A 12350-nucleotide genomic window follows, 5' to 3' on the forward strand; every position below is an offset into this window, starting at 1 on the left:
GGCCCTTGGGCAAGGTGCACTGAGTGCTGCTATTTCCTTGTCCTCAGAGAGGACACCCTTCCCACTGGCAGTGGGAGGCAGCTCTCCTCCTCCCCTCTGACCCGGAAGCACTGCCAAGTCAAGCTCCTTAGAGATGAGGGGATAAGCTCACTGCTGCGAGGTGTCTTAGAGGGTCCCCTACTCACTTGCAAGCCGATGTTACCGAGAGGGTGATCTCAAGAACCTGGGCCAACTCATTCCTTCTTCCCTGTGGCTTCTAGGAAGCTCAGAAACAAATTTGACACATAGCTTTCTTTCCTCCCTCCTACCTTTCCTATGGCCCTGGTTTTATATTTTAACTTACTGTAACTCTATTGCATAAACTCTCTTAAGTTCTTTTTAGAAAGAGATCGAGTAGGAGTAAATAAAGAGTGTCTATGATATTTAAAGAGATCTACAAAGTAAATTCTACAACACCTCACTCACAGACTATCACTTTATTCTCCTTGAAAATGTTGCTGCTCAGTTTTCTCTTGGCGGCTGCAAAAGCCACAATTACCAAGGCAATTTTGCAATGCTGTTTTATTTCCACTTATCCTCTGGGGCACACAGGAGAATATTTTACCTTCAATCAAGGGGCCTTGCCGCTGTCTTCCTTACAGCCCTGCAGCAGCTCATCTGGCATGCGGCACCGCACGGATTGCCCGCACAATCTTTGAAGGCCACCGGAGCCAACAGGAGGGCCCAGAGCTAGGCCAAATAACGGGACTGCAAATCTTTGGGGGATTTACTGTGAGCTGCCCAACTTACAAAGATTGTGAGCAGAAACTTGATCTGAGAAATCAACAGAAACAGAACTGGAACCAGACAGCCAGCCAAACTTCAAATGGAGAAGACTTGGCTTTGAGGTTGCTCTTCAGTTTGGGGTACTCAGAATTAAAAAAACATCAATTCAGGTCCCAGCAGGATCAGGGCTGTCAGGGCCTGCCAGAGCAGAGAACAAAAGAAGCACTTTTGCTGTGCCGGGGCTTTGCAATAAGACACCACTGTGAAAAGCTAGGCCACACTGGGCTGGTAGTCAAGATCTTGTGGCAGATTTCAATGGATTATCGTCGCATTTTGGGTTGAAACTCAGCTGAAAATCCCTGAAAAGGGCTGACTTCTCCCCAGTAGGGCCCTTCACACATTTGAAAAGTTACAAATATGAAACAGATCTCACATCTGATTCTATTATGACCTTCTTGTGCCTCAGTTTCAACTGTGTGATCTTAAAATGGAAAGTCATAACAATACCTATCAAAAAACGCAAACATATGATCACAGATGAATAGAATTAATTCTAAAGCAGAGTTATCTTGGTTGTGGGTCATGGAGATTTTACAAATCCGCAGGCCACCATGATATATATATATATAGCTGAGCAGGCAGGGAAGCTTGAGACTGGCTAGTGTCCTAACTGGCTAAGCAACTTTCCCTTGCTCATGTCCAGAGCATTGCTTTTCAGACATTTCTGGTTCCAAAAAGCACCCTCTCTTTCACAAAAACATCATCATTAAGGCCTTAAAAGAGATCTGATGAGGCTGTCTCTAAAATTAGCGTGGCCTTCAGATGTGAACCCGGTCCTAAAATTAGACAAGCCTTCCATCTGGGCTCGGGCTTGCAGAAGCTCACACGCAGGAGGAGCAGCCCTCCCTCCTTCCGATTCCTCAATTAATCAGCCTTTCAGATCTCCCTGGGACTGATGCTGCAGCCTCCACAAGGCAGCCGAGACATAGCTGGGAGATACCCATGCACCCAGGCAGGGGGCTGGAGGAAAGGCCTTTGCTGGGGGGGTCCTCCTATCTCAAAAGGGCGGACCAAGGAGCAAGGCAGGGCCTTGCTGAGAAGCAGGACCGGGGTCCAAGGCTACATCAAGGCATAAATAAAGAAGTACCTTCACCACGTTCCTTGGCGTGTTCATCTTTGTCTTATGGGGTTTCCTTTGGGTCCAAACATGTGCTCTGCTGGTGTTAGAGCACTTTTCATCTAACTCTAACCCTCTCACTTAATCAGTTGGGATCAAGTCATAGTTTTATTGTCAGTGTTGTGATTAGAAACAAATCAGTTCTTCTTTATCATCATCAGAATATTTATGTTAAAATAACCATTTACATACTGAGTGGTTCCGATGTTGCAGATGCCTTGCTAAAGCACTTAAAATCCATTATCTTGATTTATTCCCCATAACAATCCTATGAGGTAACATTGTCACTATCTCAATTTTGCAGATGAGGGAAAGGAGTCTCGATGGGAGGTTATCTTGCCCAAGGCGTGTGAAGCCCAGTGCCAGACACTCAACCGAGTCCCCAGTTGTCTAATGGATTGCTCTGAGGCTGCAGCTCAAGAACACGTGAAAAGTAAAACAGAGCTGTCTGTGTGCTGTAAAATATTTTTATCCTATGTTTCATCTTCCATCTCCATTTTGGAAAGCTGTCAGATTTTTTTTTCACTTTGTAAGGTTTTATGGGAATAAGAGGTTTAAAGTTCTCCATATCACTATCTTGCTCAGGAAAGTTTCTGCCTTATTGGATTAACCCCAAAGCTTCTGGGGTTTGCAAGAGTATTTCATGGTCGATTGCAGAAATCAAGTAAACCTTGCAGTAATGTTCAGATGTGCTTTTTTTTTTTTTTTTTCCTATTATTTTTTCACCTTCCCCCATTGGCTTGGCCTTAGAAATAGGGAGGTGGTGTCCAGAGTGACTTGCTAAAATAGGCAGATTGAGAGTATGAGGAAATTGCAATGAGTTGAATCTAAAATACATCTTTCTAAAGCCACATATCAATACCAGCCCCAAATTCTTAGGTTGGGCAAAGGCCTTGCAGAGAGAATCCATACACTTGCTCTGACACCCACAGAGTGAGCAAATGGCAGTATTAGGTCTAATTACAGCACCTGTAAAAATCTCCCATGTAAATTGGCACTGAAGAAGAGGGGATCAAGGGGTGGGCTTAACCATGATAAGTGTACAAGCAATTGGGCGATGATACTGGGTCTTCCCCTGGCTCCCACACACTACTTTCTGCAAAGAACTGATCTTGCTCTAGTCCCCTGGTGTCTGGAGAGTGAATCACTTCTGAGAAAATGGAAATTATGCTAAGAGAGTGCTTTAATCTCCCACAGAATTACACCCAATAATCATAATGGTCCTTAGTATTCATAATATTGCTTTTCATCTAATAAGCACTTGAGATCATTAATTAGAAGCTTGATGGAATTCCTAAAGACTGGATGTGGGAAAACATTCCTGCAGCGAGGTGCATTCACAGACTTAACGTGGAGCTTCTGGCAGCCCAGGGGAAAGGCAGACTCCCTCCTTCTCTAGCCCCAAACTGTAAGGATTTTTATTGTGCATTAAGGCTAGAGGGAATAAACTCACATTAACATCATAAAACATAAGAAAATGCCTAGAAAACCCCTTATGGAATGCAAAGTACCAGAAAGGTAAATGGCTTTATCAACCATGAATTCCTCAGCAAAGCGAATGTGGCAGAAATTCTTCTTGCTTTTCCGAATCGCTGTGATTTCACCACACTGTTCAAAGACTTCTTGAATAATTTCCTCAGTAGCATTTTCTGGCAATCCTCCGACAAACACAGTCTTACATCCAGGAGGCCGTTCTCTTGTGGAAGGAGGTGGAAGATCTAATAATTAAGCACAAGAAACAGAGGGTTTTGCTTTTGATTTCTTTGTGCTCCTTTTTCTGGTTCACCTGGCAAAAGTAAAACTTGCAGAGTAACTGTCTCCACTTCTGGATAATGATAAATTTCTACACGGACTTGCATTGATCATGGGCTGTCTTGTTTTTCAGTTCCCCTCCCCTCCTCCTCCCAACTTTCCTTTTGTTCATTTCTACACAGAGTAGCTAGGCTTGTCCGTGAACAAAGATAAAGCAAATGTTAGCATAATTTCATTTCTCCTTCATAATACGGAAACCCAGAAGACGAGGAGAAATCCTTTGCAAGGTACAAAGCATGATGAAATGACAACATGATGAAAAGCCTCGGTTCGTTATCTGCTTTGTCTTGTTGCGGGATAAGGAAGCAGCAAGGCAGAACGCAGAGAGCCTAACCTGAAAGCTTGCGCGGCCCTTACTTGGCTGGGAAACCCCGGGCCTGAAAAAAACTTTTTTTTTTTTTTGTATTATTCACATTGAAATGAGCAAACTATTAAATTTGGGGAAGGCTGTATAAAAAGATAAAACGTACACTGTCACAACATTTTACCTAGTTTATATGTAGATTACTAAAGCAATCTCTGAAAAGTCCACTTAAAAAAGGCAACACTGATTAATATGAATAAAAAAAAAAAATCCTAGCTATTTAAGCCCATAAACTTAGTATCTGAGGCTAAATTAAAAAAAAAAATTCTGACCCACTTATTTCATCAAATGTATGTTTCCTCCAAGCAAATACAATTTGGCCCAGGAAGTCTGAGATGCAGGCTCCCCCCAAAATTGCCAAATTAATTCAATTTTCCATCTAGCAAAAAACATTTCAGGGTTTTTCTCCCGAAACTGTGAAGATGGACTGAAGTGCTCACATATTTCACACTATGTTCTGCAGCAAAAGTCAGACCTCACTGCATGCAAAAAGATTCTTAATGCTGGATATATAGTTCCAAATCACAGATACTGCCTTTATGGTGTTGAGTCAGCTCATGGACAGACATATGGACAAATCCCCCCAGGTGCATTCTAATCTAGAGACAAAAAACTTCTGAGAAATGGATCCCCACTCTGGTATTGTTAGGTTTGATAGAGCAATTGAATTGATACACCTCACCCAGGAATTGGCTTTTCAGGACATTTCACTGTGGACATTCCCTTTGCTGAAAACCACTTTTCACTTGTGGTGACCACATTCCATTCTCTCCCATCCAGGTATGCATAAAGAGGTCTCCCCCCAGAAAAAAAACCCACGAGAAGTCCTTTAAAAGCCGCTGACTGCCCTCACTGGGTGCTGGAGCCATCCAGGCTCAGCCACCTGATGTGCGTGGATGATCGAATAAATTCGCTATCCCTCACCACTCTGGCCTCGTGCATTCCTCCTTCGGAGACCTAACAAGTATCTATGTGGAAGAATTCTGAGTCACATGTAAAAATGAATGTAATGCCCTGATAAAAACAAAAGAAAGTAATTTAAATTGATAAGCAGACATTCCTCACAGCCATCACTTACTTGGATTTTGAGGGAAAAGAGTGCAACTCTTGCAGTGGATTATTTCTTTGATGACAGTCACTTCTGTTGGTGGCGGGGGTGGTACCAGCCCCAGGCCTGGGATCATTGGGTTGATGGGGGTGATCCCAGTCATCAAGTTGAGGCCTGGATCAAAGCCTGGTACACAGATGGAGTCTGGAAAGAACACGAGATGACATTTTGGCTGGAAGATCTGAAATCTTTTACATTTTTCTAAAAATATCATTTGACTTTATGATTTTTATTTTTTTAGGAATTTCTCCTAGCACTGTAGAAAGCTATTCCAGATTGAGTGAGAAGAAAATAAAAGATAAACTTAAAACTACATGAAAAAGAAATTATACTATTTAAAACACTAACATGGGACACAGCATATTAAAGTGTAAAACCATGCGCTATAAAGCTTTGCTAATATTGTGAACTAGAAGCCCGATGCACAAAGATTTGTACTAGAATGGGCTTTCCTTTTCCTAGTTGCCAGTACTGCCTTTCCACTCTGGCCCAGTCCCTTTCTGCTCAGGCCCTGGAGCTGCCTCTTTCTGCTCTGGCCCTGCCTTCCCATGTTACCCAGAGGTCCTGAGAGACTGGGGGTGGGGCCAAACACCTGTGTTGTCACCATAGTAACTACCCAAGTTTCCAAACCCTGTCATTTGGTGCCTCTGTATGCAAATTAACCACCATCTTTGTTGGGTTAATTTGCATACCACTCCTAATTGGCTGGTGGTGTAGTGGAAGTACGGTCAATATGCATGTTTTTCTATTATTAGGTAAGATGTGATTTCTGTTTCTTAACATTGATATATCATTTACACTGCTTGATGACCCAGGATGTAGGAAGAAATATCATTTAACACTGAAGTGGCCTGTGGACATTATTGTCAACCTGCTTTTATCTGAAGAGACTTCTTACCCAATTGACCTAGATTTAGAAAAGTTCAATTTACATGTGCACATTTTATAATGACACATTCAGGTCCAACCAAACCCATTTCCCCCAAGAAATAAAAAAAAAAAAACACACACAAAGAGATACCCTGTTTCCCCAAAAATAAGAGTGTCTTATATTAATTTTTTCTCCCAAAGTTGCTCTAGGTCTTATTTTCAGGGGATGTCTTATCTTTCCATGCGCTAGGTCTTATTTTCGGGGAAACACGGTAGTATAATTACTATGGATGGGTTAAAAACATGCAGGCATAAAATTAACTATATGCATTTTTTTATTGTTTAAAGCACATGTGTCAAACACAAGGCCCGCGGGCCAAATCCAGCCCGCCAGGCCTTGCAATGTGGCCCGCACCACGCTGTCATCATTGCACTCCAGTGTCAGTTTATGACATTGTCAGTTTATGACTGTTCAGTAAACCATTCGGCCAGCGATTTAGGCTGGATTTTAGATTTTGGCCCCTTCTCTGATTGAGTTCGACACCCCTAGAAGTATTACATGTCTCCTTTTTGTCCCAATTAACCCCTCCACCACTTGCCCCCAACTCCCCAGTGTCTGTAAATCTTTATCCCCTGTATACAATACCAAATTTATGCCCTTAATAAAAATTTAAAGGAGGCAGCAAAGAAAAAGAGTTTTCCAGTATAAGCACTGAATTGTTCTTTTAGTGTGATAAAGAAGCAAGTCATTTCAAAGGTGATATAAAGGGACTTTGTTGTTTTCTTTTTCAATAAGTAAGGCTTTTCTAAGAGCAGGGGCTGTTCAAATGTACTGAGTTTCTAGAGTAGCTGGGAGGAGATCCCTCTCCTGAGGGTTCTGCTTGCAGAAAACAGACATCCCACTGGTGGTGTGATAATGATCCCAGGAAGACAAATAGTAGCACAGATGCCACCGGGCATAGTAGTCATGGTGACCCTCCACCACAGTCCTCAAGGAGGACAACCCCTTCTCTTACTGTTCCTACCTTTTTCCTCATTCTTCCACATCATCCTTCCTTCCTGCCCCTTCTCCACTGTGGCTCTCAGGTACTGCCTGTGCCTGGACCCTGCCCTTTCCTCACCTGTGCTGTAAGGTCACATAAGCCCAGAGGCAGACGGAATGACAACTACTACTGGGTTGACTAAGCCATTCCAGAGCATGCAGAAGGACGCACATATGCTTTTCCTTTCTGGGCAAAGGTTTATGGTAGCTTTTCTCCAGCTACCCTGGATATTTCACCCCTTCTCTGAGCCACACAGAATAAGCAGGGTGATGCTGATCTGTAATCCCAGAAGGACTGCTGTCCCATTTATTAAATCCATTTAATTTGATAGTGTATCACCAGGGCTTCAGCAAAATGAGGTTGTTGTTGTTATGTTTTTAACTATTTATTTTAAAATTCTTACCTGAGGATATTTTTCCATTGATTTTTAGAGAGAGTGGATGAAAAAGGGAAAAACAGAGAGAAGTATCAATGTGAGAGAAACACATCCATTGGTTGCCTCCTGCACAAACCCTGACCAGGGATTGGAAGGAGCCTGCAATCAAGGTGGTGCCCTCGACTGGAACTGAAACCCAGGACCCTTACTTAGGTCTACAGACCACTGAGCCAAACCAGCTAGGTGAAGTTATTATTTTATCTTAAATAGTTATTTATTTATTTTTAACCCTAAATATAAATGCAAAATAAGCACTGTCTTTGAAAGTAACCACCTTGGCATTCTAGTCACCTCCTCTATAATTAAGATTCTCATTTTCTTCATCTGTAATGGGGATTGTTGACTGGAGAATTTCCCGGAGCACTAGGGCTCTGTGCTAATGTTCCTGGAGTTCCAGACTCCAGGGCTCTGTGCTAATGTTGCTCAAAACAAGGTTTTACTCAAGACAGAAACGTTGAAAGTAACAGAGACAAGACTCAGACTTGGTTATTCATTTGAATTCCTCATAGTTTCATAGATCTTATTCCCACTTTACCAGTAAAAAAAAAATTGAGGCTTAAAGCATTCAGTGACATTTCCAACATCACAAAGCAAACATGGCAGAGTGAGAACTAGAGCCCGGGTCTCTGCTCCATGTTTAAACATGTCTCTTTTTAGCTACTTCAAAGTTTCCTCCTAGAATGACCCATCTTGACCATTCACCTAATACACACCACTACTAGAAATTTACTCTTTAAAGAAATCAAGATGTAGCCTTCTGATCCCCAGGCCAATTCTAAAGGAAAAGTTCCAGAACACAATGGTTCTCAAGGTCATCATCACTGAAATAACATACTGGCTTTCACAGTGAATATATTAGAAATAAAAATGGGAATATCAACATGCTTATGCTTTTATTTAAGCTCTATAAGCTTTGCCTGTCTCTTTCCTGGCCTGTCCCTCACTATTGTTTGCCAATCCTGGGTGATTTAAGGCTGAAACCACTCAGGGCTGCAAGCCCTGAAATGAGAGCCCCATGAATGATATTAACCAGATGTTTCCCACAAATGAGATGAGAAGCCCAGTGCCTGCAGGCTGTTTTGGCTGTAACAGACTTCTGTTTTCTTGAAGGCCACATAAATAAATAGTCAGAAAGGAAAATAAAAGACACTATTCCTGAGAAAAATATTTTAATGTACAGCATGCCGTTACTTTGCTTTTTCTGAGACATCCAGAGAAGACTCTGGGGTTTAGTGGAATCTACATGGTGAGAGCGCTAGCTTGAAAAGAGCTTAGAAAGGAATTAACACCTAGATTATGTGAGACCTCAAAGGATCTGAAATTCAGTATTTGAGGAAGTAGGGAAGGATTAAACTTTTTTTTTTTTTTTTTTTTTTATGTACCACTACTTTTTAACAATATATGAACAGATGAAAATTGCTTTCTCGAACAGCACAGGAACCTACTATGTACTAACTCATTAAAGCCAATGCACTATTTTCAAAAGTCTGAGAAAGACACACACAAAGGATGACAAAGGTGAAGAGAGAATGTTCACTCTGAAGTCAGTTCCTTGCTTAGAAAAGGTGTCCCTGTGAACTTCAGAGATAATGAGCTATAATCCCACTCGGGAAAAGAATAAGAAGTCTTAAATTGCAGCAAGAAAGAATCCAATTAAGTATATGGTAGAACTTTCTCTTAGAAACTGCACTTGAACAAGAGGGAGGGTTATTTATTTCCAGGACTGCGGCCCTGTCAGCGCCTCTCTGTATTGCTGACTATAGGCACAGAGGCAGCAAGGCCAAAGCTCAGCAATGTTTCTTTTTAGTTGTCTTTTTCCAACAGAACAAAACAAAAACAGGAACACACATCCCATTCACTGGTTCATACGGAGTCCGGTGTTTAACAATTAGATGGGCATTTTTCAGAGGGCCGTTGGAGTTTTGTATTCAGGGCTTTCATTTAGGGCTGGAAATGTCGCTGAATGCTTTAAGCCTCATTTTTTTTTTTTTTTTTTACATTCATGGTGGTTTCATTCATTCATTCATTCATGTATTCATTCATTCAGTATTTACTGGGCACCTACTATTGCCAGGATCTGGAGTGACAGAGGTAACTGTAATATGTTTCCACCTGGGGATATGACTAGGTTTGAGGAGAACAAAAAGGATGAGCACTAAACTCAAGAGAAGAGCTAAAATATGATCTGAGGCTCAAAGAATTCAAAGAGCCATCCAGGAAGGACCTACCCAGGAGAGCCTGAGCGGTCTGGGAATTCCAAGTAGTTTCCTAAGTGGGCCCTCAGCAGTGTAGCTACAATATTCCCAGGAGCCATGGGAGTCAGATCAGATCAGAAGCCATCCTACCATTCAAGCTAGTAGGTTCAGCCTTATTCTCTCCGGGGTTAGAGCAACCGAAGGTCAGACAGATGTGCACTTGGCCTGGCCAGAGGCTCATGCCAGCTGGGCTGCCTTCCCTCCCTCCTTCTCTTTCTATCTGCTGACCTTAAAAGGCTTGCCCCTTTTCTGCCTTAGCCAAGAGCCTCCTTTGAGTTGAAAGCTAGACCCCGTTTGGAAGAATAGAGGCCTGTCTCCAGTCAGGGCTGGGCATAACTAGGTGAGGAATAAGTGTGGATCCTGGGCTAGGCTGGGCTATAGCTGAGGGGACACAGGTAAGTTGTCAGTGCCAGGATCAAGTCCGGCCCAGAAAGGAGGACACAGTGCTCTAAGAGAAAAATACAAGAGAGGCAGCAATCAAGCCAATCAAGCGCTGCACATCTAGTCCTGGGTAAGGATTGTTAACAGCAAACACAAGACAAATCTAGCCAGGCCAGTGTGCCAGGGGTTTCCGGGCACATGTCACTGAGCCTGAATCCCCCAGGTCTAGGGTTCTGGCTCAGTTCAGGGGACCTGAGGTTTGGTAATAACATTTGTCACAGGTAATCATACAGATTAACTGAGTTGTGACTCAGTCTGGGGAAGCAAGACAGGGTCCAGATACCAGAGCCGATGCCTGGGGTTTGGGGATGGAGGCAGTTCCAGTTATCCATCCTAGGACACAGGGCAGAGCCTGACCAGTGTCAAGCCCAGCCAGATGCTGGGTCCCAAAAGGCAGGGCTCCAGGCCCCCTTCCTCCTCCATGAGATCCAGATGAGACCTCAAGTGCATGAAGAGTCTGAACCTGGGGGAGCAGCACCCAGGATTTGTGCTGTGCTGGGCAGAGGGACAGTTGGAGGGGCTCTGATGCACCTGCAGTAGCTCCTCTCCCTTCTCCAGAAAAATTGACACAAAATATGACCTATCCTCACTCAACACAAAACCACAAGATACACAGAACATTCTGTTTCCTGGAACAGGATGGAGAAACTGTTTCTCACAATGGTGTCCCATTACAATTTCCAAGCCCTATTCGACTGTCAGTTAAAGTCATGAACTACTAAAGTAATGCTTTTTTCCAGTTCCATGTCCTCCTTTTCTCAAATATTCTTAACAATTATTTCATGATCAGCAAAGAAAAGCCATTTTTATAAAGGTGACCTTGAAGGAAAAGGCTCTAGTCACAGCTGGTTCCTTCACCTCTCTGGGCCCAGGGTCTTCACCTGGTGAATGCGAACATGAACACCAGACAAGCTTCCTCCACAAAATGGGGGCATCAGAGAGGTCGGTTGTGTGAAAGCAGTTATCAAAGTGCCTACGAGCTGAGTCTGCCATCCAGTACACCTGTAATGAGGTCCTGGGTTGGCCTTGCCCTGGTTTTGTGATAAGTAATCTTTCTAAGCCTGATTTACTAGTATACTATCTATAAAGTGGGCATAATCATATTTAAATGTTAATATTCTTGTGAGGATTAAAAAAAAATCAAAATGTTTAACCCAAAAGTCCAGCACATGGTAAATACTCAGTAAATGGTAGCAGTTACTTACAAAATTAATATACAATATATAGCTGTTATGGAAAATAAATATGACATTGTACACATATAGAAGATCATGATGGATGATGGCAAAGTATTCGTGTGACAAACATGTGCATACATGCTGGGTGCTCTATGTTTTGCTAGGTGCTTTGCCTGAAAAGGCATTATACAGTATGAATTCTTTTTTCATGGAAGTGAGAGCCCAGTGGCAGAAACTAACTAACCAGAAAATGACAATACAGTATGACAACTTTAGTGAGACATTTGAATAAGAGGTGCTATGGAAACACAGAGAAGGGGCCATGAAAACCAGTCTGGGTTGGGGGCTGTGATGGGTTTAATTTTGTCCTCCTGAAAATATATTTTGAAGACCTAACCCCCTGGTACCTGTGAATGTTGCTATATTTGGAAAGAGGGTCTTAAAGGGTGTAATCAAGTTAAGATAAGGCCATACTCAATTAGGCTGAGCCCTATGTCATATGACTGGTGTCTCTATAAAAAGAGAAGATCCCCAATCAGTGGTTCAGTGGTTAGAGCACCAGACTTGCACAGAAAGGTCAGAGGTTCAATTCCCTGTCAAGGGCACATACCTGGATTATCAGTTTTCTCTGTGCCCTTGGTTGGGGCCTATGTGGGAGGCAATCAATCCATGTGTCTCTCTTGCATGGATGTTTTTCTTTCTCTCTCCCTCCCCCCTTCCACTCTCTCTGAAAAACAATGGAAAAAAATATTCTCAGGTGAGGATTAACAAAACAAAACAAAATAAAAAAAGAGAGAAGAGATATTGACAGACAGACAGAAAGACTGCCATGTGCCAATGGGACAGTGATTGGTGATCAGGAGCTATAAGCAAAGGAACACCAAGGACAGCAACAAAAAAC

The 12350-nt window shown here is 42.6% G+C and overlaps 1 protein-coding gene across 9 annotated transcripts in view; it reads right to left on the minus strand.

Moving 5' to 3' along the window:
• The window catches only part of ENOX1 (ecto-NOX disulfide-thiol exchanger 1), a 559063-nt gene that overhangs the window by 152637 nt on the left and 394076 nt on the right, over positions 1 to 12350 (minus strand). For all 9 annotated transcript variants that reach the window (XM_084876551.1, XM_084876549.1, XM_084876547.1 and 6 more), the window contains 2 exons: positions 5197 to 5370; positions 3454 to 3660 (listed from right to left, as the gene is read on the minus strand). In XM_084876551.1, the coding sequence (XP_084732677.1) occupies positions 3454 to 3660; positions 5197 to 5370 (381 nt within the window). The remainder of the gene's footprint in view (positions 1 to 3453; positions 3661 to 5196; positions 5371 to 12350) is intronic.

Source organism: Pipistrellus hanaki (genome assembly GCF_964339955.1).
Source record: "Pipistrellus hanaki genome assembly, chromosome: 3".
NCBI classification, from domain to species: domain Eukaryota; kingdom Metazoa; phylum Chordata; class Mammalia; order Chiroptera; family Vespertilionidae; genus Pipistrellus; species Pipistrellus hanaki.